This window comes from Centruroides sculpturatus, unplaced genomic scaffold, assembly GCF_000671375.1.
Source record: "Centruroides sculpturatus isolate CEXI.00-Female unplaced genomic scaffold, Cexi_2.0 scaffold98, whole genome shotgun sequence".
In the NCBI taxonomy this organism is placed as follows: domain Eukaryota; kingdom Metazoa; phylum Arthropoda; class Arachnida; order Scorpiones; family Buthidae; genus Centruroides; species Centruroides sculpturatus.
In genome coordinates this window covers 1,037,255-1,062,196 of record NW_019384476.1, presented here as the reverse complement: position 1 = coordinate 1,062,196, position 24,942 = coordinate 1,037,255, and the positions used below count along the sequence as shown (strand labels likewise).

The 24,942-nt window shown below is 31.7% G+C and overlaps 1 protein-coding gene across 1 annotated transcript in view; it reads left to right on the top strand.

Moving 5' to 3' along the window:
- Positions 1-4,746: 4,746 nt before the first annotated feature.
- LOC111621344 (myotubularin-related protein 14-like) overlaps positions 4,747-24,942 on the top strand; it is a 56,999-nt gene continuing 36,803 nt past the window's right edge. The window contains exons 1-2 of the mRNA XM_023363441.1: positions 4,747-4,971; positions 23,946-24,002. Coding sequence (XP_023219209.1) covers positions 4,888-4,971; positions 23,946-24,002 — 141 coding nt within the window. The 5' untranslated portion in view covers positions 4,747-4,887. The remainder of the gene's footprint in view (positions 4,972-23,945; positions 24,003-24,942) is intronic.

Here is a 24,942-nt window from a genome sequence, read left to right as displayed (position 1 = left end):
GATTTTTACAAGATATTATTATTATTTATTGTGAAATTTTGCCGCCCCCTAAAAAGTGTCGCCCCACTACGCTACGCCACTGACAGCTGGGAATCTGGGAACCAACGCTTCACTCAGTAGTGCGAGGAGTAAGGTATACTGGCCAGGAATAAACCGTGACATAGAAGAGTTAGTATAATCTTGTAGACAATGTCAAAGGTTTCGACCAGCTCAGACAAAAGAACCTCTGATACCCCACAGAATTCCTGCATATCCATGGCAAGAAGCAACAGTGGATATTTTCTATTTGGCCAACAGTCCATATTTGCTAATTGTGGATAGATACAGTGCCTATCCAGAAGTTTATAAGATACCGTCGACTGATGCTTCCAAAGTTATTCCCAGGTTCAAAGAAACCTTTTCGCGATTTGGAAATCCAGAAATATTGATGACGGATAATGGTCCCTATTCTCGTCAGTAGCTTTTAATCTCTTCTGTGACAAAAGGAGTATCAGGCATGGTACTACATCTAGTCCTGAATATCCCCAGAGTATTCATTTTTCATTTCATTTAGTATTTATTCGCACATTAAAATAACATGCACGTCCTGGTCCCGCTTTTGCATTACCAGGGTTATAAGTTTACAAATACAATTAAAAGATACAAGTTTTACATAATTCAATTTCATAAATTTTACATAAAATTTTAAAATTTAAAACTAAGTAACACTTTTTGAATTAGATGAATAACCAAGAGCTTATAATAATTCATACATTGTATAATTCAAAAGTACCAGACTATGTAATACTTCAATAATATAACAGGTTGCACATTAATTCTAAGTTATGTACAGGAATAATAATTTTAGTAGTGTACTGTACATATGACAGAAGATATAACATATTTTACATTACTTTTCAATTGCTTTTCGATTGTAAGTAAGAATGAAAATCTTAATAGTGTACAAAGTTAAAGCAGATCAAACAAAAGCTACTTATACAGGTAATAGATGTACAGGTAGAATGTACAGGTAATACATTCGAAGAAATTGGAACACATGTATTATAGTATATAGTACCTCAATGGAAATACAATTAACATAATCATTCAATAATGTACAAGAATGATAAGCTCAATAGTATACATAACAGATAATATAACATATTTCACTTTGTCTTTGACAAATGCACAGGAATCGAGTCTTAAAATTATACAAAATTATACAAAATTAATACAGAATAATTAGAACGCTAGATATATATATAAAACGTAGCTAAACGTAGAAAATAACAAACGTAGCTAATATATAAAGTGAGTGTAAAATTATCCTAATTAATATTTAAATTATAAGTAACATTTTGTATTAAAGTAATATGACAGAAAAACATTATACATTAACAGAGAATTGATAATAAAAGTGTTTAACATCAAAATAAATCTCACTTAACACTAAAAACTTAATGTATTAACTTAAACTAACAACTGAACTACCACAGTCCTTTAGTTATGTGTGGCAGTGAGTGAAAAGTGGTGAAATTTTTTGCACAGTCTTTCGAAGACACGATACACACTCTTACTTTTGAAAAAGTCAGATGAAGCACATGGCCACTCGATATCCAGTTCTTGTAGGAATAGTATTAGATTCAACTGTTCGTTTTCTAAAGTGATGCACTCGTAAATGTAATGAAAGGAATTGTCTTCTACTTGACACGTAGGACATAAAGGAGAAACTCGATTGGTGAATTTGCAAAGATAACTCGCAAACTTACCATGATTGGTAAGTATCTGTGAACTGTAGAAATTAGAGAGAACCAGTGTAGAGTAGTGAGATGAATCAGATTAGACATAAATTTTGCCATGTGATTATTATTGATGTTGTTCCATTGGATTTGCCATTCATATAAGGTGTCTCTCCAAAGTTCCTGTCGGATGGTTTTCTTGCTAATTTTGCTGTAGGTAATAGGGATTGTGTCATCCTCTGCAGCCATTTTAGCGAGGGTATCTGCTCGTTCATTTCCGTGATCGCCTTGATGAGCACGGATCCAGTTAATAATGAATTGACAATTTGAATAGCTAATAAGATTGTTAATATCAACCACAACAAAATGTGTATTGATGTTTTTAATAACATTGTGCGCGGACATAGAGTCGGTATGTATATGAACAGAGCAGTAGGTATATCTGTTACAAATCCAAGTGACAGCTAGCTTAATAGTTATCAACTCAGCATGAAAAATGCTACATTGATTCCCAAGCCGAGACTTCTGATGGTATATTTCGTTACCGTTACAATAAGCAACGAAGCTGCAACCGACCCTGTGTTGGAGTTTAGATCCATCCGTATAGATGTCAATGTCAACTATTTGTTCATTAGTAAAAGTTAAATTGGATCTACAGATCGGATATTGTGTGTGATAGTAGGGGATAGGCCGTTCGTAATTATCGTTTTCTATCAGCAGGCATCGTGTTTGAATGTTTCCTCCCCATTTTAATAGATGTAATTTCTGAGTATGTGAGATAACAAGATCTATTGGGGGTTTCTGTGCGAGAACTTGGATGCTAGCAGTAGGTGCGGTGCGATAAGCTTTGGTGATATTAAGTAAACCTTTCCTTTGTGCAGAAATTAGTTTACGTTTAGTATGAACTTTATTGATTGTCCATCCCCAAGTGCCATACGCATATGAAATAATAGGGATAAAGATTGCGTCATACACAACAGACATTGCATGTGAGGAAAGTCCACAAACATTTCTGGCCACTTGTGAGAAACCCTAGAAAATGACCCCAGTACGGCTAGTGATATATGCAATATGAGGATCCTAACTCAGGCCGTAATCTATGACGACATCCAGATATTTAATTGTTTTTTCAATTTTAATAGATCTATTGGACATTTTAATATGTGGTACCCTGAGATATAAATTGGGGTTTCTAGGTTTATTGAAAACGATGCCTTTAGTTTTCAGGGGATTAAAATATAAGTTATGATTAAGGCCCCAAGTATGAATGGCATTTAGCAAATTATTACCTTTAAGCTCAAGATCCGCTCTTGAACGGCTTCCTAGAAGGATGAGAAGTAGATCATCTGCATATGCAATAGTTTTATCCTGCCCAAAGTTGTTATCAAAGAAAGCACTAAATGCTATATTCCAGAGCAGGGGTTCACAAACAGACCCCTGTGGGCATCTTCTGGTTATAGATTTACTGACGTGGAGTTGTCCGCATTCTAACACACCCGATCTCTCATTTAGATAATCATAGAGCAGATATAAAATATCCCTTGGACATAAAAATTTTCGTAATTGGAATGTAACTAGGGCCCACCAGGCACTATCAAATGTCTTGGAGATGTCAAGGCTGACTCCTAGTACATACTTGTTTTCATCTAATAACTGGTTTATAGAAGTTATAGCTGTATTTATAGCATCTTTTGCAGATTGTATTGGTCGGAAGCCATATTGAGCATTGTTTATGTAATTGTGTAGTTCAACAAACCATAAAAGCCTTTTATTAACGAGCTATTCGAGAATTTCCCCAAGTACAGGTAAAAGTGAGATCGGTCGGGTATCTCCAGGAGATCCAGGTTTAGGAATAGGTATTATTTTAGCTACTTTCCGAGGCGCCGGAAAAATACCATGAAAGAGACAATTATTATATATATTAAAGAGATGGTGAGGGATCAGATCCCATAAATGTGTAGCTATTTCTGAAGTAATGGTCAGATAGAACGGCATGTGCAAACAATAAAAAACATACTTAATTAAAAAGACAACAGAAGCAGGTCAAGATCAGTATTTGGCTTTGCAAAACTGGAGAAACATTCCTAGGAACTCGTTACCATCTCCAGCTCAGCTGTGCATTGGAAGGAACTTAAAGACGTGGAGAAAACCCGGAAAACTCCACGTGCCCAGCCCGTTCGAGGGAGGCGCGAGCCCACGACCAGAACTCCCAGTGTTCAGGGAACGAAGACCGCTCGGCCACTGGTGGTCCGTCCTGGCTACGTGGAGTTTTCCAAGTTTTCTCCACGTCTGTAACGCCCGAATAAGGGTCAGTTATCCTTAAAAAACTTCCCGGAAAGCATTATTCACCGCGTAACGACCATCATAAACGCATTCAACAAACTATTATATGACAATTACGTCACACTTTACCAAGGGGGGATGCGATATAGCTTAAAACAAGGGTGGCCAACAGTTTTTGCTCCCGGGCCGGATTGGGAAGAAAACTTTTTCCACGGGGAGCTGCCCTAGGAAGATTTTGAGGTGGTGCGAGATCTCATTGTGGTGTCACCCCGTAGAGACTGAATTGTAGATAAAGATTACAGATACATTTTCACATTATCATGCTTTATCAACACTCTACGCTGTACTTAGGAGATTTGTAATGGAGGGTTAACTCTAAACACACAATGAGTTGTTGATTTTTTTTTTTAATTTTTTCATTAGGCGTAAGAATTTTTCATCGAACTGTTCGGACTGCACTACCTAATATTGAAAGATTGATCGCGGGCCACATAAATTCATTAGACAGGCCGGATCCAGCCCGCGGGCCGTATGTTGGCCATGCCTGGCCTAGAAGCTCATGCCCAACTAGCCGATACAAGAAAAACCATAACACGTAATTATATATTTTTACATAATTTTGTTAAAATATTAATTTTATTTAACATAAGAAATAAATTCAATCGAACATGGAGAGGTCGATCCAAATTAATTAAGAACGGTAAAATTATTCAAACGCCATTTTTAAACACCAGAGGACGTTTTAGCTCCACACGTGACACATTTCGATGGCGGTTTTGCAGTGCAAATCATGGAAAAATCGGATATTAGTGTGCTGGATGCTCCTAATTGAAAGTTTTACATCGAGTTTAAGTAGCGGAAGGCGGGATATTGAAATGACAATAGGATGGAATTAGTGTCTGTCGACGACGTCAGAGGATTATTGACATATTTCTCCAAATATCCCTACAAATTAAAGGAAAACAGTAAGGTAAATGTAATTTGCATAAAATTGTCGAAAATTTTGTTTAATGTTTTACGCGAAATTTAATCTAAGACTACAGAAAATACGAAGACTGTTTGTTTACGATTTTGCCATTATATAATTTATGAATAATTTCTGTTCTTAATTCAGTAAAGTATATTTAGAGATAGATCTAATTAATATACTTTTCTGTAATCGCGCTTTGAGTCTGTTGTAACTTATTAAATATGCAATTACAGATTTGTTAGTCACGTGACTAAGTTTGTAATTGAGTAGTAAATTTTTAACCTATTCGAGTTCTTGTAGAACTCTTTTAGTGCCTAATTGATTTAACTTAGAAAGAAATTCAAATAAACAGTAAATTTTTAAACATATTTCCATTTATTTATTTCACTATTTTTTAAAGTATTGTAATACTGTAGAAAAAGCATTAGTGAAATGTTTCACAGTTTTAAAAAATAATTACTTTTTTCTGATGGAAAAACTTATAAAAGAACTTAAATTTTTTTACATAAAGCAAACTTTTTATTTTAAAAAAATATATAGATTTATTGGCAGATGTAAAATTGTATGTAAATGAATTTTTTATATGAAATTAAATTTGTGAAAGACGATTATGCAATTCGGATATTTCAAATGATTTTCAGATATATTTTATTATCGTATTCAGCAAAAAATTAAAATTTCGTGTGTAGTAAAATAATGAGTCAATTTTTCTGCATGACTTATTATTTAATAAAGTATTTTGAGGATATGACATTTATAATAGATGATAATAATTACAAAATTATGAATATTCAGAAGAATTGCTAAAATTGTAACTGTCACAATGATTGTCCTATTAAAAATAGATTGTTGTTGTATTTATAAATATTTATTTGCTTTATGCAAAACATTTTTAAGTGAATTGTTTTGTTTGAAACAAATGTTCAACTTTGAAAAATCATTCTAATATTTTCTTGAATTAGAATTTTATTTTATAAAAAAAACTTGGTTAAAAACAACCAAATTAAAACTGTTATTGGACAAATGTTCAAATTTCTATTAGATAGGCAGAAACAATTTGTTTTAGATTAATAATTTGACTTCTATAAAATTAGTGTTCTGTAAATATATTTTATAAATAGAATCAAATTGAAGGAAGAAGTAATTTAATAAAGTATTTATTATTTTAACTATAGATAAGTAAAACTTTTAAGTAAATATATTAAAATTTATTGCACAATGTAAAAACTTGTGGAAAATTTTTTTCAGCTTTGATGTTTCTATTGGTGAGGGTTTTATTGATGGTGGATTTTGCTTTTTCACATATTATAATCTTATGAAGTAATTAAAACAGGTATGCAAAAATGACAAGTATCTTGTGATTAATTACTGACAAATCCACAATCTTCTTTAGGTGTCTTCTCCTGTCAGGACGTTGTTGACCATTTTACGCTACCATATCTATCTTATGCTTCTCTTGAGTACTCTTTGTACATTAAGTATGTCCAATTCCTGATGATGTTGAACCAGTTCATTCTTGGCCTACCCCTGCCTCTTTGCCCTTTAATTATTCCCTCCAGAAATAGTTTTTGTAGGCTTTGGTGTCACAGTACATATTCCAGATAACTCACTTTTCTTTTCCTTACTACCTCTAGTAAGGTTCTTCTCTGATTTGCGGTTGCCAGGATATCTTCATTTGTTCTTGCCCTCTAAGGAACTCTAAGCATTCTTCGAATCATCCACATTTCAAATGCCTTTAATTTCTTTTTGTTATTTGCATTCATTGTCCAACTCTCTGCTTCGTACAGCAGGGTTGCAATAGCAACTGTGATTTCTCACCCTCCAACTAAAGAAGTTAATCTTGATAATAAGTGTGGATAGTTCTTTTTAAAGAATTTCAACTATGCTTCAAGACTAAAAGCTCCATAAGGATTGTTAGGGATTTAACTTGTATCCTGGTGATTCTTGTAGAGCTATTGAAGAACTTATAGCATCATTCTACTTGCATTTGTAACAACTGGCCAAGTTGTAGTTGATACTTTGATACTCTTTGTACTAAGTTATATAAACATTACTGAAGTGATGTTGGATGCTCCAAGTATTGTCCCATATCCATGAGAGTTTTGTTATTTGCGTCGATCATTATGGAAATATGTCCCCAGTGCTAAGGTATGATGGTGGAAGTAAAGGATTTTGACAAGATGAAGTAGCCCTCTTAAGGATGCTTCTTTCAGTTTTATGTCAGCTGGCAACTGGGCAAAGGTCATTGATCACAATTTAATAGAAAGCAAATTTGATTGTGGTTGATGACATGTCGGAGATTAGCACACTAGGACAATGTGATCTCCATTGAGTGACTCACTATTTTTAAGTGTTGCTGATTGCCCTGACTCCAGTGTCTGTTGATATTTAAGAGAATTGTAAACATGTTTAGGAGCTGGACACTATACTGAGGTATGCATTCTTGACTGATTTGTTTGCATCTGATTATAACAATATCATCTAATATGTCCACCCTGTCCATCTGGAAAATAGATTGGAATGCAATCTGAAATGTTGGTGTATTTCATTCCAATATTGTTGATTTAGTTATCAGACACTTCCTCTAAGTCTATTTCCATTCAACAAGACATTTTCAACATTGCCATGACTACCGTGATTGGCTCAGTTGACCATACACGCTGTTCATTATTTCTGTTAATTTTTCCTGAATTATCTCTTGTGTCTCTTGTGTAAGTGTTACTGTTACTGCATTTGTCATTTTTTCACATCTAGATTCAAAACTGTTGCATTTGGGAGATTTTGAAATATTTATGGTCAATTTAATCCTGCAGTATCTGCTAGCCTCCATTCAATGATTAGTATTAGTAGTAGTAAAAAGCAGCTGTCATGGTAATATCAGTGGCAATACGAATATTAAATAAGTCCTCTACGACTACTTTTATCAAATGCTCAAGTTTATCAGGCATGTTCAGATCAGCTTGGAGACAGGGCAGGCATGTCCTGAATATTAGGACTCATTATCCTCATTCGGGATAATTGTTCTAAACATTGTTTCACAACCAGGGCTGTGGAGTTGCGTAAAAATCTACCAACTCCGACTTTTCCTTACTATCCGACTCCGACTCTGATCAGGGGCCGACTTATTACCGAAAGAGACCCGGAAATTCTGATGTCATCACGTGACCTCAGAATAAAAGATTCAATAAATAGAATTCTAATAAAGATAGAACGTAGAAACTTTTTATTCCAAAGCTAAAAGACTCCTCTGAGAAATATATAAATATGTATTCAATAATTTTTACTTATCCGGATGTTATATATAACAGAGGGAAAGTGTAGCGCTCGGTCAAAAAATGACCCCTTCCAAATTTTTACATTTTCGGACTCGAGACACCTTGAAATTTCGAGATATGCAAAAGATTTGAGGTTTTTTTCTATATGTGTGGATGTTAGACTGTATGTGGGGGCATGATTTTGTTCACCCTGTTTGAAGCCTAATAATTTCTGTGGTCAGAGTGATCAGAGTCAGATAGTTTAACACAGGAGTTAGTTATTAAGCATCAAAGTGGTTGAACTAAATCGTGTCCCCTTATACGTTCTAACGTCTTAGGCAAGAACATCCTAATGGGTTTTACTGTAATATTATAAAATGACAAAAAAGCTTACTTTGAGGGTAGAGACAAATTTTATTTTATTTTTTTTTTAATTTTGAACACTAATAATGAGTAAAATATTCATTAAGCTATATGACACATGACCACTTTTATGTCTTCACCCTGTCGATCTTTAATTAAGAACCAAAATTTAATAGTATTAATGCCCCTTTATACGCAGGCTACATGCCACATTTCGTTTCTTAAACTTTACCCATTCTGAGATATTGTTTAATATCTCAGAACAGAAAATAAAGAAATTAAACAAATTAGACACCAACACACATGTGCATGAATTTTCCCCCTTTTATTGACTTTTTTGAGAGGTTTCGGTGGTCTCCAAACATGTAGATTTGCAAAAATAAATATATAAAATAAAAAGTTGGAGAGTCAAATTTGACTCGATTCCAATACTTTTCCATTTTAATACATAACAAGTTGGGAAGTAAAAAGGAGTCGGAGTCGGCGGATTTTTTGACGACTCCAACTCCAGCTAAAACATCAAAACTCCATGTCTCCGACTCCACAGCCCTGTTCACAATATACATGTTTTCTTGCCTGGCTCCAAAAGCATCATGAAAGCAGCTTTGAAATGCTGTCCAGTTACAGATTTGGACCTTATTGTTATTAAACCATTGAGAAATATCAGATAGGGAAAAATAGTGTTCAGCTTCAGTCCATCTCTTCAGTCCATTTGCTCGTACCCTTAACACCAAGAAAGATACTCCATTCTTGATGAGGTAGGTAGACAACGAGTTTAAAAACATTAATAAAAGGAAAGCTCCTGGCCCTGACCAAATCTCTGGCCTCATGGCTTTACATGCCTTCACTTCAGGGCCATTCCTACCACGTTCTGGGTCCTGTTCATTATATGCCTGGACCTTGGGCATTTCCTGACAATGTGGAAGGTGGTTTCCATCAAACTGATCGGAAAGTTTCCCAACTCATTCCCATCTTCCCCTAATGATTTCAGGCCCATTTCCCTCTTATCCATCCTCAGCAAAATTCTAGATGCCCTAATGGCAAAGAGGATTGAACACTACCTGGAGCAGCAGAATCATCTCAGCCACCTTCAGTTTGGCTTCTGAAAGAAGAAAGGAACTACGGATGCCCTCCTTAACATTATCAGTATATTAACAACTCTAAGGAGAACAACCAACACACCATGATGGTCTCTATCGACTTTAAGGGGACATTTGATCATGCCTGGTGGCCTGCAATCATGTATAACTTAAACTCCTACCAATGCCCTGGCAACTTATATAGACTTTTGTTAAGTTACCTCTCTAACAGAACTGCCATGGTTATTCATAATAGCTAAAAGATTTACCACATGCCTATCAACAGGGGGTGCCCTCATGGCTCTAAGTCTGGCCCCCTGCTCTGGAATATTCTCTATAATACCATCTTTGAGGTGTCCAAGGTGGCCACAACTGAGCTTCAAACCACCATACAGGGGTATGCCGATGATATGATTATTCTCATGGCCCATACCAATCAAGAGGTACTCCAAATCCATATGAACAACATTTTAAAAGCTGTCACTATATAGTGCAATAAGCTGGTAATTAACCCAGCCAAATACAACTTCATTGTCTTCCCTAAGAAGAATCCCCTTATCAAAAACCCCATGATAAAGATCATGGGGACCCTGTATCAACTGTGACCATATGATAAAGTACCTTGGGATTATTCTTGATAACAAATTTAACTGGACTCCACATATCCACTACATTTATGGAAAGGCAGTTAACTTTGTGCATGCCCTCCACTCCATTTCATGTAACACCTGGGGTCTCAATTCTAAGGTTACCAAGATCCTTTATACCTGTGCTATTGCTCCCATGATCACCTATGGGTGTGAGGTCTGGGGGAGGGTGATCACCAGGGTCCACACAAGACGAAAGCTTTTATCTATCCAACGGCAAGCTGCACTTGCAATTGCTAAGGGCTATAGGATTACATCTTGCCAGGCTTACCCCTGTTGACCACATCAGCAGGGGTATATACTGGAGGTTCCACCTCTTCAGGGCTCATCTCCCTGGGATGGAAAATAATTCCATCCTCCTCAATGATCTTCCTCTCCCCTTTGGGAGGTGTGGGACAACCTTAGAGATAACAGCATCGACCGAATGCTTAACCATCATTCCAACCATCCTGCCATGCTTTCTACTGAGGACTTCTCCTTTGAGGGGAGTAAGCTCCCCAAAGGGACGCAATATTTACACTGACGGGTCGAGGAACTACTCTGTGGTCAGTTGTGCTATAGTGGTAGCAGATTGCCTTGGGCTTCTTCTACCGGGGAATTTTCTCTCTGGCCACGCACTGCAGCATCAACCAGGCAGAGTCCTTAGCAATCCTCAAGGCTTTTCATCTCATTACCCACCATAATTTAGAAATTTAGACAAAGCCAGCCAAGTCAACATCGTTTCAGACAGTAGAGCTGCCCTCTATTAGATTAAGGCTAAAAAACGCACCTCCCTATTATTAGGGAGTCCCTTGATGCTATTGCTGAGATAGCTACCCACACTCATCTAAGGTTTTGCTGGATACAAGGTTACAGCGACAACCCAGAAAACTAAACTTCGCACACCAGGTTGAATATATGACAGGAGATCTGCAACTTTGAAAACGTTTGCAGTTATTGAACATAAGCACTCTGGTTATTTGGTTAAAGCAAGTCGATCTCATATCATAAACCCAGGAAATGACAGGATTGACCTTCTGGCAAAGAAGGCAGCCACTGATAAAGGGAAAATCTCCTATGACCATATTCCACCTTCCTGGGTCTATCACCAAATCATCATCATCATCCATGATATCTGGCAGTGGACATAACAATAAGGGTAGGCTTACCCACCAGTTTCTGCAAAATATTAAGCTTCCCCAACGCTTCACTCTGGACTTTAATTCCATCCAGTTTTTTAACTGGGCATGGGTGTTTCAGATCCTACTTTGCTAGATTTCTTAAACAAGGGGATGGACCTGCCCTTGCGATAATGTCTCCACTGAGGATCCTCTACACATAATTTGACTGTGCATGGTTCTTCCACACTCGGAACCACCTCATCTCCACTTCAATCAGCGAGGGAGTTGCATGGCCTTACTTACCTGAAAACATTATGAAAGAATATCTACATGGCATTTGTAGAATTCACCAGAAAGGCTCACGAGAAACTAAGTGACAACACCCACTAATAGTCAGGACTAAAAAGCTGCATCACCAGAAGGCATCTCTTCTTAGGACGCTGTTAGCCTCAACCCGCCCACCGGGAGTGGCTACCTTTATCGCTCTTTCTGTCCATTTTGTTGTGTACTCTAGTGGTTGGGCAGTCATCAATCAGATTACCTATTGCTGGAAGGCATTGTTCTCTGTACTATGTATGCGCAATCTATCATGACTTGGTCTCCTGTATGTAATCGTCCACATTTCTCTTGTATTTTTATTTGTACTTCGGGATATTACATTGTAAATAATAATAAATTTGTCTCTGTATTACCTATGAGTTTCTTTGTAAAACCATGGTTGTTTATGTTTACTTTTACACTGTATAACTTGTACTGCCTGTATTTTTTCAATTGGTCCCTATCAACAGACCCTGGCAAGTGCTTATGATATCTTCTCTTTCCTCTTTCTCCCTTCCCCTCTCCTCTAGACACTCTGCCTTCCCTCCGTTCTCCCTTCACTGTGGCTATTTATCTGTGAGGACAGCCGCATTACCTTTCCTTCCTATTCCTATTCCATTTGCTTGTACTCATCCAGCCATTTTTGACTTGTTTCAATAAACAGTAGACATTTTATTCGTACTTGGATTAGATTGGTATGAATGCTGAAAAGCTGACAATGGTTCAAATTCCAGGATTAACTGTTACTGTTGATGGTTAGTTCATATTAATTCCACAACTGTCCCATCTGTATACAGAGAGATTCTTATTGTTACCTGGTGCCTTCACCAAAATGTCATGGGGAAAAAAAGGAATGAAGACAGTTTTTCCCACACAATTTGTTTTAACAAAGATAACTCAAAAAATTAAACAGACGTTACAACTTTCAGGAATAAAAATAAACACTAAAAATAAATATTTAAACAAGATGTTATTTTTTTATAATTTGAAAAATACATAAGTTGGAATATATAATTTAAAATAATAAACTGGAATATATATAATAATTAAAATTGTCAATTATCAATAAATTGAAATGTATTGAAAAAATCTAAACTATTACATCCTAATCTGAGGAATCTATTGACTAATCAGACATAAGACTGATAAATCATATTTTAATAGATATAGTAATTTTATTTGTATGAGTCATTTAATACTTGTTTCATTACCAGTTGTCTTAAAATTTCTAAAAATGCTGTTTGCAAATATTATTAATAATTCATGAGAGCTATTTCTGTAAGAAAATTTATAAATATTAATAATTTATCATATGCAAATACTTTGTATCTTGTTTCAGTATGATAAATTAGCATATACAATAACTAAAAAAAATTCATGTTTTATTCATTTTTTAATAAACTACATGAAGAAATATCATGGATGTTATAATCCAACCAGATATTAAATATTTTAACAAAGAAAAACCTAAAACAATATCTGTGTAATCTGAATAACTTAAACTATGTAACATTTGTTTGAAAGAACTATTCTTACCAATGCCTGAAGATTTGCAGTTAAGCTTGAAAATATGAGAAGTTTAATTTTGCTATAATAAAATATATTGAATAATAATAAAAACGCTATATTTTATATATAATAACTATTAATAAGTAGGAGTAATTTTACCATTATATCAATAATTTGTAAAAAAAAGATAATTTAACCTGACCTTGTTAATACATAGTCTGGTTATGTTTATATCCAGCTATTTCTGTTTTGTGATTTTTCTCTTTTGAAAATAATTTCATATTAATCAATGACACAAAATTTCAAATGCTATTTCCTAAATAATAATAAAAAAAACTTTAAAATTAAAGTTTAATATTGAAATTAAATAACAATGCCAACATATGAAGCATGCAATGCCATAATGTTGTAAATGCCAAAACAATTTTCAGGAGAAGTAAAAAATATTTTTTCTAATGAATGAATTCATTTCAATTTTACAATAAAATGGTAAAAAATTCACTGGGTTACAAATTCTCTGGAATATCAAAATGATGTAAATATAAGCCATAACATTTTACATGCCAAAAGTCATGTGACTTGCACTCTGGCAGTTTAAATGTTATATCTTCAATAAAATGTATTTAGAAAAAAATGGCATTTACAATGTTATAGCATTGCATGCTTCATATATAGAGTAGTTTTGTTTTATTTATGGAAGAAGAATAATTTTTAAAATTTTCAGACTATTAAGCTTAGCAAATGCATTTTGGAATACTATCAGTTTCATATTTTAAATGGATTGTCTTCAAAAATTATTTTAAAATGACAACATTAGTTTGTTTTCAATTGTCATAATTCTATTAAATATAAAGATATTCATAAGAAGTAGAATTATTGTTATAAATGCATTGCAAATGTGAGTTTTTGGGTTTTTACAATCACATTTGACCCTCAGATAATCAAAAAATTGAATTTTTACAGCTGCGAACATGAGTCAGATCAATTAGCTTAAAAGAATTATTTGACATATGCATTTTACAATGTGACAATTTTGTTTGATATATAAACTTATCTATTGATAAGTGTACAAAAATATGTGAAAATCTAGAACTGTAAACATTAAAAGTATTCTATTATAAAGAGGACTAAGTGGGAGTGCCTGGGAATAGTCGAACAATTAGGTAAATTAGTTTAGGGGAAATGAAAAATTTATTGAAAATAGGATATAGCCTAAATGATCAGTATGTTTCAATTATACTAAATATTATATACTATATAACTGGACTGCTGTATGTTACTATGTATATAATTCGTCTCTGTAATCCAAAAATTGTGAGTCTGTCTACCGAAAAAATTTTTGGATTACAGAGACGAATTATATACATATACTAAATATTCTTTTTTAATTATGTAGCAGTGAATAAAGTTAACATTGAAGTATCTCGGAGTTCACTTTTCTTTTGAAATGTATTTTTAGGAGACTTCTCATTAGATAGATATGTACTGTACATTTGAGAAAATCTTACATATGCTTACATGCTTTGGCAGTTACTTTCAGATGATGAATGGAGAAGTTTCAATCCATTTGAGTATACTAAGTATAAATGGTTAATTTTTTTTTATTGAACCTTTAAAGATTTTAAAGTACATATAAAAATTTAAACCTTAAATAAGAATACAGGTATACCTCGACTTACGTCGTTTCGAGTTACGTCGTTCCCGATTATACGTCATTTTATTCAATTTTATGCCTGTCCGCCACAAATATTGAAGTCGTAATATCACTAGAAAAGCGTTTAAAGCATATAAAATCATATTAAAATAAATACATTTACTGTATTTACAGTATATGCATTTGTAAATTTAAATTATTTTTTTCTGTACTATATTAAAAACTAAAATTTATTTGTAAGCTTAAAATAGATCCTTATTAACCATATATTATTAAAAAATGCATTAATAAATAAAATACAGAACCGGAAATGGTAATTTATGGTTTAGCCTAGTGACAACTAGATTTGTAGACAAGTGAATTAGACTTACGTCGCCTCTCCTGGAACCAATTACCGATGTAAGGCTAGGTATACCTGTATTAAGAAGAAAGATTTTTATTGAAAATATTGTACTGATAATTTAAGTAATTTATAATAACTTTTTATTTTCTATAGTTTTGTAATTATAGTATGTGACAGTTTTGCTTAAACAGAATTGCATGATGATAATTTTTAAACTATTTGTGTGCTTAGTGATTACTATTCATCTATATGATAGTATAGAATGTCAGATACCCAAGTATATCCTGCCCTTTTTAAAAGAATATATGCAGTATAGTGAGTATATGTATAAAATATGATTAATAAATATTTAATGTTATTAAATGTACTTTCTAAGGAATTACTGCTGTTTTCAATGTTTAAAGAGCAGTTTTACTGAACAAAATTTTGAATTGGGAGGAAGCTCAGTAATTTGATAATTTAAAAAAATAATATATAAAATGTTATATGGTAATTTCAATGTAAAAGTTTTGTCCATAAAGCCATGATTTTGAAAAAGGAATTCTTATATTTCATTAATAATAATTAATCTGTCACTGTGAAACTAATTAAAATAGTTTGATAAGTTGTGGCAAATTTCAAAATGATTAAAAAAACTTAAAATATGATCATCATACTATTTAAATTGTAGGTAAACTGAAAATAAGTGTAAAATCTATAGTGATATAATGTACAATCAACACAAGTTCAGAAGAAGAATTAATATCAAGTTTTTAAAAAAAATTGCTGTTTATTTAAAAGCAATAAATTAATGCTTTTGAGCATAGATTTATTTCACTGAATTTTGAGATTTATTGTAATTTAAGGTATTTATTTAATTAAATATATTTGTATTTACTTTTAAAACTTATAATTGTGTAGGATTTTTTTTTAATTTCTAAAATAATTTTGTAATTGTTGTGATGCAATTTGAAAAATTGTAAACCTATAAATTCCCACTGTCTGTCTTCCTGTAATCTTGAGAACAGAGTTAGATACATGAATGTCAACACTAGATATAGTAAGCTTAGGGACAGGAGTTTCCAATTAACTATATACAAACTTTTAATGAAAACTGGAAGTCATGTTTTTTCAATTCAAAACATTTTCCCCCAAAAGGAGTTAGATAATGACAGGCAGAACTCTATTGCTAACAGGAAAAGTATTATATACAGGGGCACAACACTACTAATTTGAGGTGGAGAGCATATATTTTAAATTAAAAAATTAGTAATATGATTAAAAATTGCAGTTTGGCATTTTGACGATGTCACAATAAATAAAATGTGTTTTATACAGTTAGTTTGAATCCAGCAGTATTGACCTGGTCTATAAGTTCCATAAAAATAAATGTTACTATAGTGTTACTGATATGGTGTGTTAATAGTTTTGAAAAAAATGTAGTCATATAATGCAAGTAATCATAAAAATATAATAAGCATAAAATAGTGCATTACTTTGATTTTTATGTTCATGTGACATCAAAAATTTTGATTTAAAAAAAAAATTTTTTTTAACCCAAAAATTGAAAGATTTGTGCTGAGTGATATTTACAGGTTATTTATAATAATTAATACTATATTATGCTTATGAAGATTATTTTTGGTTGAAAATCTTTTTATTCTCAAGTTTGTGTTAATTTTTGTAAGATTTTGTTTAATTTTAAATAATTTTGGAATGAAATGATAAAAGTTACTTGAAGTTAATTCACTCATATTAAAATATAAAAAAACCTGACTATTCATGCATGAATAAAGTGCATTTTAATGCATTTGTATGATGTAATTATTCTTAATTTGTGTAAATCTTCATTTTTTGCATGTGCGCTAGAAACCTGCTTCAAGGTCTATTTAGTTATGAAAACTATGGAAAATGTCTTTTGAATCCAAACTAAAACAACTTGTAAGTACCAAAACAGTAAGCAATATCATATTTCCTGTAATAATTATCCATCTAACTTGTGTTGCAAAGTAAACTGCACCAGTTGACCTAAATACCAGTATATTAGTGATGATTGGTATATTTTTTATTTATTGATGTGATATTTTCTGATGTTGAAGTCGGTGAAAAATGAATAATGGTTAATGTTATCATCAGCATTTGATACTACTAATATTGGGAATTATTGAAATTTTATGAAGTTAATTAAGATAGTTAGTGTTTTTATTCAAATTATTTTTTATATATTTGTTAAGATATTTTCCAATTTAACCAGTTTTAGATTAGTTTTAAGTCTCTTTTGGAAATATACTGCTTATATATATATATCAATATTTTTTTATTCCAATAATTGACTGCAAAAAATTAAAAAAAGTCATTCAATGGATGATTATTATAGGGAATATAGTGAGTGATAATCTTTAAAGCATATGGTCTGTATTAATCATGCATTCATTTTTAAATTTAATTATTTTTATTTTTTGGAAATCAATTTTAAAATATTGCATAATATTTTGATATTGTATATGTACCCAGATTAGGAGTACCTCTATAAAATCAATTGTTCAGCTCTAGTGCTTACCCAGTGACCTACAACTGTTCCATTAGTAACATCTGTCATGCAACAAATACATTAGGTTCAGTAGTGTTTACAACATTTTTGATGGCTATATATATATTGATTTTTATCACTGTAACTGTTAGATGTTTATATTATTGATTTGATATAAAAGTTTTTTGTATGTAGGAAGGTGGTAGCATTTAATTATTGCAATTATTTTAAAATAGATTCATAATCTTTCGTACACTGTAATGAACTTTTGATGAATTGTACGTTCTTTAACACAAGTCACATAAGAAGAAATTATTATTTTTTTAAATATAAACTTTTGTGTACAGATATTTGTGTGATTAATATCATTAAAATGTGCAAAAAGAAATCATCTGAACATATATTTTTTATGTAATTGTAAAACATTTACTTGTTGAAAAATTACTATGGATTGCAATTTTGTAATGGCTGTTTTGTTAATAGACTCTTTGGAAATTGGAATTTTGTAAGTTTGAAATTGAGGATAAATGACAATAATTTTTAGGTGTCAAATCAAAGCTTAATTTTTTCATAATAGTTATTCATTTTATTAAGAATTCAATAGACTTTATATTTAATTTTGACTTGAACACAGCAGAAAATTTTTTTTTGAATTACTGAATAATTTATCAAAGTTTACCTTTGGTTTAGCAGTTACAATTGTGTTTATGAATATGGATTTTGAATAATTACTATTGCAAATTAGTTGATATAGTTTATATTAATTCCAACTAATATCTGAAGGTGATTAATATGTAACTATTATAACTTTCTTGGATTAACATTTTGCTAATCTTTTCAATTTAATGAAATTTGGTCCAGTCGTCATTATGCAATGACAACCAAAGTTTTTCATATGGCAACAAATTTATATGAAAATTATTAATAAAATAGGAAGAGACATTCTTTTTAAAAGTCCCCAAGTTTATTATGAAATTATTTATTTTTACAGAGAAATATAAAAAGAAAAAAACATGAAAAATATGGAAAAAACTAACAAAAGTCATGCAGATTTGAGTTTAGTATTGTGTGAATCTATTTATCTTTGGTCTTTAAAACTGCTTAATTTATTCCATGCCATAAAAAATTACTTCTCATATTCTTTGACAGTAATTTCCATACTAGTTGTTTTTCCTATAAATCTTTCAAAGTTAAAATTTGTTTTCAGTTATTTCTTCACCTTATCCCATGGTTTTTTTTATTTTTATGGGATTAATATCTGGTGAATCGCCAGACAAATCTAATACTCTATACCCGTGTTTTCAAAATATTATTTTTGTTTTCTTGGCTTTATGGGCATGTTCACCATCTTGTTGATAAATGAATTTACCATCAGAAAAGTAATATTCAGCAATTATTTCTCTGCTTTTTTCCCCTCCAATACCTTTGAATTTTTACCCTTAAATACACAAAATCTTGATTTGTCACTAAACATTACTTTTTTCCACTTATTAATGTCCCTATCTTTATATTTTCTACACTATGTAATTCTCTTTTGTTTCATTGCACTTGTAAGCAGTGGTCTCTTGATTAATGTACTTTCTCACCACACCGGGTTGTATATAACGAATCCCCACTGGTAGAAAATTATGTTTGGAATAACACGTGGATTCCTTCCACTTTCGGAAATTTTTTCGAAAAATGGCACGTTCCATATTTTTTAAAAAACATTCGAATTAAAGAATCCAGTTATAACGAAAGGTATAAAAAGTAAGCCTGAAGAAGATCCCAGGAGGGGAATCGAAAACGTTTGCCGATTTTAAAGAATTTCACGCCAGTTACTGGTTAATTGTAGATTTTACAAATTTTAATATAAATTTGATGAGATATTTTTATATGGCAAGAAAGGTACTGAGGCTCAAAATATAAAAAAATAACATTGCTTGTTGCAGGAGTCGTCCTTCAGTTGTATAGAAAATATTATTGGTGGCTTACTTGTTAGAGTCAAATTCTATGAGTATAGCTGATTGAGTTTGAACATAAGGTATACATTAAGTAAATTAATGACATTTTTGCTTAGAAGCAGGTCTGATATTAAAATCATCCTAAAAAATTCATCATATTTTAGTTCATAATTTAATTGTGAATTGTAATTTTTAAGTTGGTTGGGCTAATAATTTTGGTATATGTTTGTTTTATTGACAAGACTGTCTTGTTTATAAAATTGCGGTGCTGTCAATGGCTTATCTATCACCTTAGAGGTATGAAAGACATGTCAGGAGTTGCAATTTGTCATAGAGTGTTTGGTGCCCAAATCATGCACACACAAAATAAACCAGACTTGTAGATAGTCAGGGGACTGAGAACTGAATCAAAATAAAATACCAAATTGTGACACTTTTTACAAACAGGCACTAGTGAGGCATTTGTGCATGCGTTGCTCATTGGGAAGTTGGAAATGCAAACGTTGCAAAATTGAATTTTGACAAATGAATCTTTGAATAAAACCCATCTACCTGTCCCATGTTATTCTTGACATCTCTGGTCATGACCTGCTGACCTTGACTGGTTGACCCGAGATATCTCGTTTCAACATCGGAATGTTTTTGAAACTAGATGGTGTTAGTTGTTATAATTTTATATTAAAACTAATTACCGAAATATAATTTTTTGTTTTTACATTTATTAATATATTTATTTTGTTTGTGCAAAATAAAAAAATTTCAGACGATACAATAGCCATGATAATTTTTTTTAAAAACAGGAAATTTTCGTTAGGCATCGACAAAAATTCATCCAGGGTAACACACACTGGAGAGAAATTTTGACATTAAGTAGGTTAATTTCACTGAAAATGCATTGTGGACGACCTCATGGCCGTGACTTGCGAAGTTTGAATGATCATGCTCAAAACCAGCAATACCAAAGAAGACTGGAGAATGAGAACAAGACCCACCATGAGTGTCAAAGTGATCCCTCTTACTGTAGCCAAGAACAGGCTTGTGACAATGTAACCTGTTGTGACCATGGTGTCAACTTTTCCTCATTGGAGACTGCTCATTTTTTCTCTTTTCCTTAGAAAATGGTGCGCAGTTGAGCCCTGAATCTCGGAGATCTAGTCTTGTCCCAAAAATAGCTTTGGTGTTTTACTTGTTTTAGTATTAGTTTGATCACTCATTTTATCAATTTTTTAGAAAATATAGAAAATGTACTAGAAAAACTTACTGTTGTAATAAGCTATACAGTAATTGTCAAGTAAGAATTTATTGTGCGATGCAAAATAGTAAAAGAAAATGTAGTTATAGGTTAAGATTGTCATCACAAATTTTTAATTAGGTGGATGGGCAAACTAAATTTTTAAATTTTTACATACTGGATTTCATTATATATTTGTTTAATCTATAATAAATCTATCTAATCTGGTTTTGTAAAAATTTAAAAATTTAGTTTGCCCATCCACCTAATTAAAAATCATATATATATATATATACTAGCAGACCTTGCCACGCATTGTTGTGGCTCAAAATGTATCTATTATAAATTTATAACACTTCCTCCGTGGGGGGATTTTTTGAAAAATTTCTTCTTAGTGTACATTCTCTTGACGTACCCTATTAAAACGCAATCAAAAACGCAAAAAACTGCATCTAAAATAGTATAAATAGAAGCAGAGTTATTTACGGTAAGCCTTAATCCTAACCATCTCCTGGGGGGGGATTTCGACATGTATATTATATGAAAACACGTGCGTATTTGAATGCAGCGTTGTGTCAAAATTTCAAAGGAATTGGTAGGAACAAACGAACATTACATTTTTATTTATATAAATAGATAGAAGATGATCTGCTTTAGTTCATTTTCACAGAAAAGCATAATGCCTCACAGAAAAGCAAACTTAGGGCGTCGTACTCATAGCGCTATCTGTTGGACATAAAAGCCTTAACCCTAGATGATATCATTTAATTTATATGAATGTTTAATGGAATAATATACAGCCTATGTCCACCCTGAGGTTCCATTCTAAATATTGGTGAAAGAATTTTTGAAATTGGATGAATAGTTTCGGAGATTACCTGCTGCAAACAAACTTACATACAAACATTACCTCTTTATAATATTAGTATAGATTTATATATTTACCATGGATTTATAGTAAAATACTTTAGTGTATGCTCTAACAATTCTAATAACCATACTTGTCTTATACTTTGCAATATGTATTATTTCTTTAACATGTTGCCAAAAAAAAATGTATAGTTTAGACAGGCTGTGTCTGTTTTTAAATTTTGGCACAATAATCGTTACATCACACTTCATTTTGTAAAATATTTACACATCATTTTTGCTCTCTTGGCTCTTATGTACAAATATAACAGAGGAAAAGTATGGCAATCAGTGAAAAAAATGGCCCTTTAAGATTTTTACATTTTTGGAGTCAGGACCTTGAATGTTAAGAAATGCAAAAAACAATATGTGAGTTCCTTCAGTATATATGAATGTTTGTTTGTGTGTATGGAGCATGATTTTCTTTATCCAGTTTGAAGCTTAATAACTCCTGTGTAGAGATGGTTTTTGTAGTTTGTAAAATCCATGAATGTAAATTGCTTTAACATGTCCTCCATCTTGCATTATTTAAATAATGTATGAGAAATCTAAATCTTAAGTATGTAAATATTTTCTTTAGTATGTATATGGATAAACATAATATTTATCTACTAAGCAAGCAAATTTTTTTTGTATTATTTACATTTTATGTTGTTTTTAACATGAGGTGAATGTCACTCTTGTGACTCAGTATGTAAGAAAGAACTTAAATACTGAGTCACTTATTGAGGGAGTTAAATATTTATTTATTTATTATTATTTTTTAGCTAAGAAATTACAAAAATAATTCTAGTTTGAAGCTGTATAACGGTATATTATGTATTTAATGTAGAATTTTTGAAATGTTCTGTTCATCTATATTAAAAATATAGGTTAATGTTACCTATGGTATCAAACTATGGCGGCGCTTCCTGTTGCCATCTTGTTTGTGCATGCACACGCTTTCTCATGGCAGTGGTGGCACCACCGCCGCGAGAAAGCATTGCCTAATTAGCAGTAATAATAAAATTACTTTTAGTAATTAGCGGTAAAATCAAAAATTATTTACTTTTTATTGATGAGCATTTTCCTTTTTCCAACGTTTTCTTTCTAGTGACGACAACTCACCAGTACATGAAGGCGTTTTTTTTTATTTCTTTTAAGAATTTTGTCTGTTTTATTGCTATTTTTTTTTTCTGTTTTGATTTTTTTTTTTACTTTCGCCTTGGGATTAGATGCTGGACTGGCAGGGGAATGGTCTTGGGTTCTTTCCATGCGGGTGGTTTTCCAGAACCTGGATATATCGTGCTCAAGTGCTTAATAAAATTATGTGGAATTTCTCTCCTGGAGTTATTAATGGCCACATTTTTTAAACTTTTTATACATAAAGGCATACATATAGGTGTCTGATAGATCTTCTGTATAATGCTTTGGCAAATTCTTTTTGTTTTTTAAATATCCCCATAGTCTTTCAATGTTTTGTGTATGAACTTATGTATTTGGGTTTACAAAGTTTTCTGAGCGATTTACTGTTTTGTGAGTCCAATAATACAATTTGCACGTTTTGGCACATTTACTGCAAAATTCCTTGGTATGTTGTAGGCCTAACTTTGCCACAAATTTAAAACCACTATTTATTCTTGGGTTTAAACCTATTTCCAAATAGTCAGACTCAAGCATTTGATAAAATTGATGGCCGGTGCACTTCTTCCAGAAATCGTCAGACTCAATATCGAAATTAGTCATTGTTAATTATTTTTACAAAAAATTTAAAAAAAAATTTAAAAAATGCTTAAATCGATTATTTTTTAGCTTTTCTCTGAATTATTGTTTATAAATTAAACTCAATAAGAAATTGTTACTTAACTTATAAAAAAAACGAAATCTTCTATAACTTCAAAGTTTCAGTATCTCAGAATGGCAAGATACGAAAAAAAACTGCATTAGCAAAAAAAAAAAAGTGCCTAATTCGCGATCATTCATTTCACAGCACCCTCTATGAACTTTGTCACTAGATAACCTTATTCGAGATTACCGAAAGCGCCATATTTCGCTACCATAGGTAACATTAACCAAAATATATTTATATTAAGATTACATTTTAATTCAATTATAACTTTGAAATTAATTTTTTAGGTTGTCTCTATAGAGAAAAAATGTGAAGAATTATTTGCAAAGGATTATAAAGTATTTGTAAGTATTAGTTTTGTTTGTTTTTTTTTTTTTACATTTGATAAATGTGCACTAAAATATGTCTTCGTTTTCGTAATAACTAATTGAAGAATCAATTCAACAGTATATTTATTAATTTTTTTGTTTTAAAATCCAAGAAAACTCAATTCTTAAAGTTAAACAAAAGCCTATTTTATTGGAATAGTTAACAAATTTCACATTTTTAAGCATTTTTGGTCTGTCGAAGTCCATTTTCAGGGGCAGAAACACAAATATATTTGGTTTTAAAATTTCATGTAAGAAAATGTTCTTTTTTGGAACAAATGTGTTCAAAAAATTTGAATTTAGGTTCTTTTGTGGTTCTTTTTGAATATACTGAAAGGATAAATTTCCTTTGAGAACTGCTTAGATTTGTATTTCTGCTGTTGAAAAAAGAATTTTGGCAGTCAAAGATATCTTAAAAATGTGAGATTCATTAATAATTTCAAAAAAGACAACTCTGTGGTGCTTAGTTGGTTAAGATAAGGAATGTTAGGCAAATTCGGTGGTTTCAAATCTTGTATGTAAAATTATGAAATAATTATTTTATTAAATTATCTTATTTTTTAATTATTTGTAAAATTTATGCTTTCATATAATTCTACTAGAAGGCAATTAATTAATTACATTTGTTTTAAATATGACAAATAATTATTGCAGCTATATTAATTTTATCGGACTTTGCTGCTATTGGCATTTGTAAAACTGCAATTATTATTTATGAAGACCTCCTTTTAATAAAACATAGCAAAGAAAATCTGACTTTTTATGATCTGTTCTGTTTATTGCTTTGTTACCATAGAAAATAGTATTATGAAATATATTGATTTTTGTGCAACTATTTTAAATGTCATGTAATTCATTTATCTTTTAAAATAAGTATTTATAAAATATTTTAATACATTCAAAACTAACCTTTGGG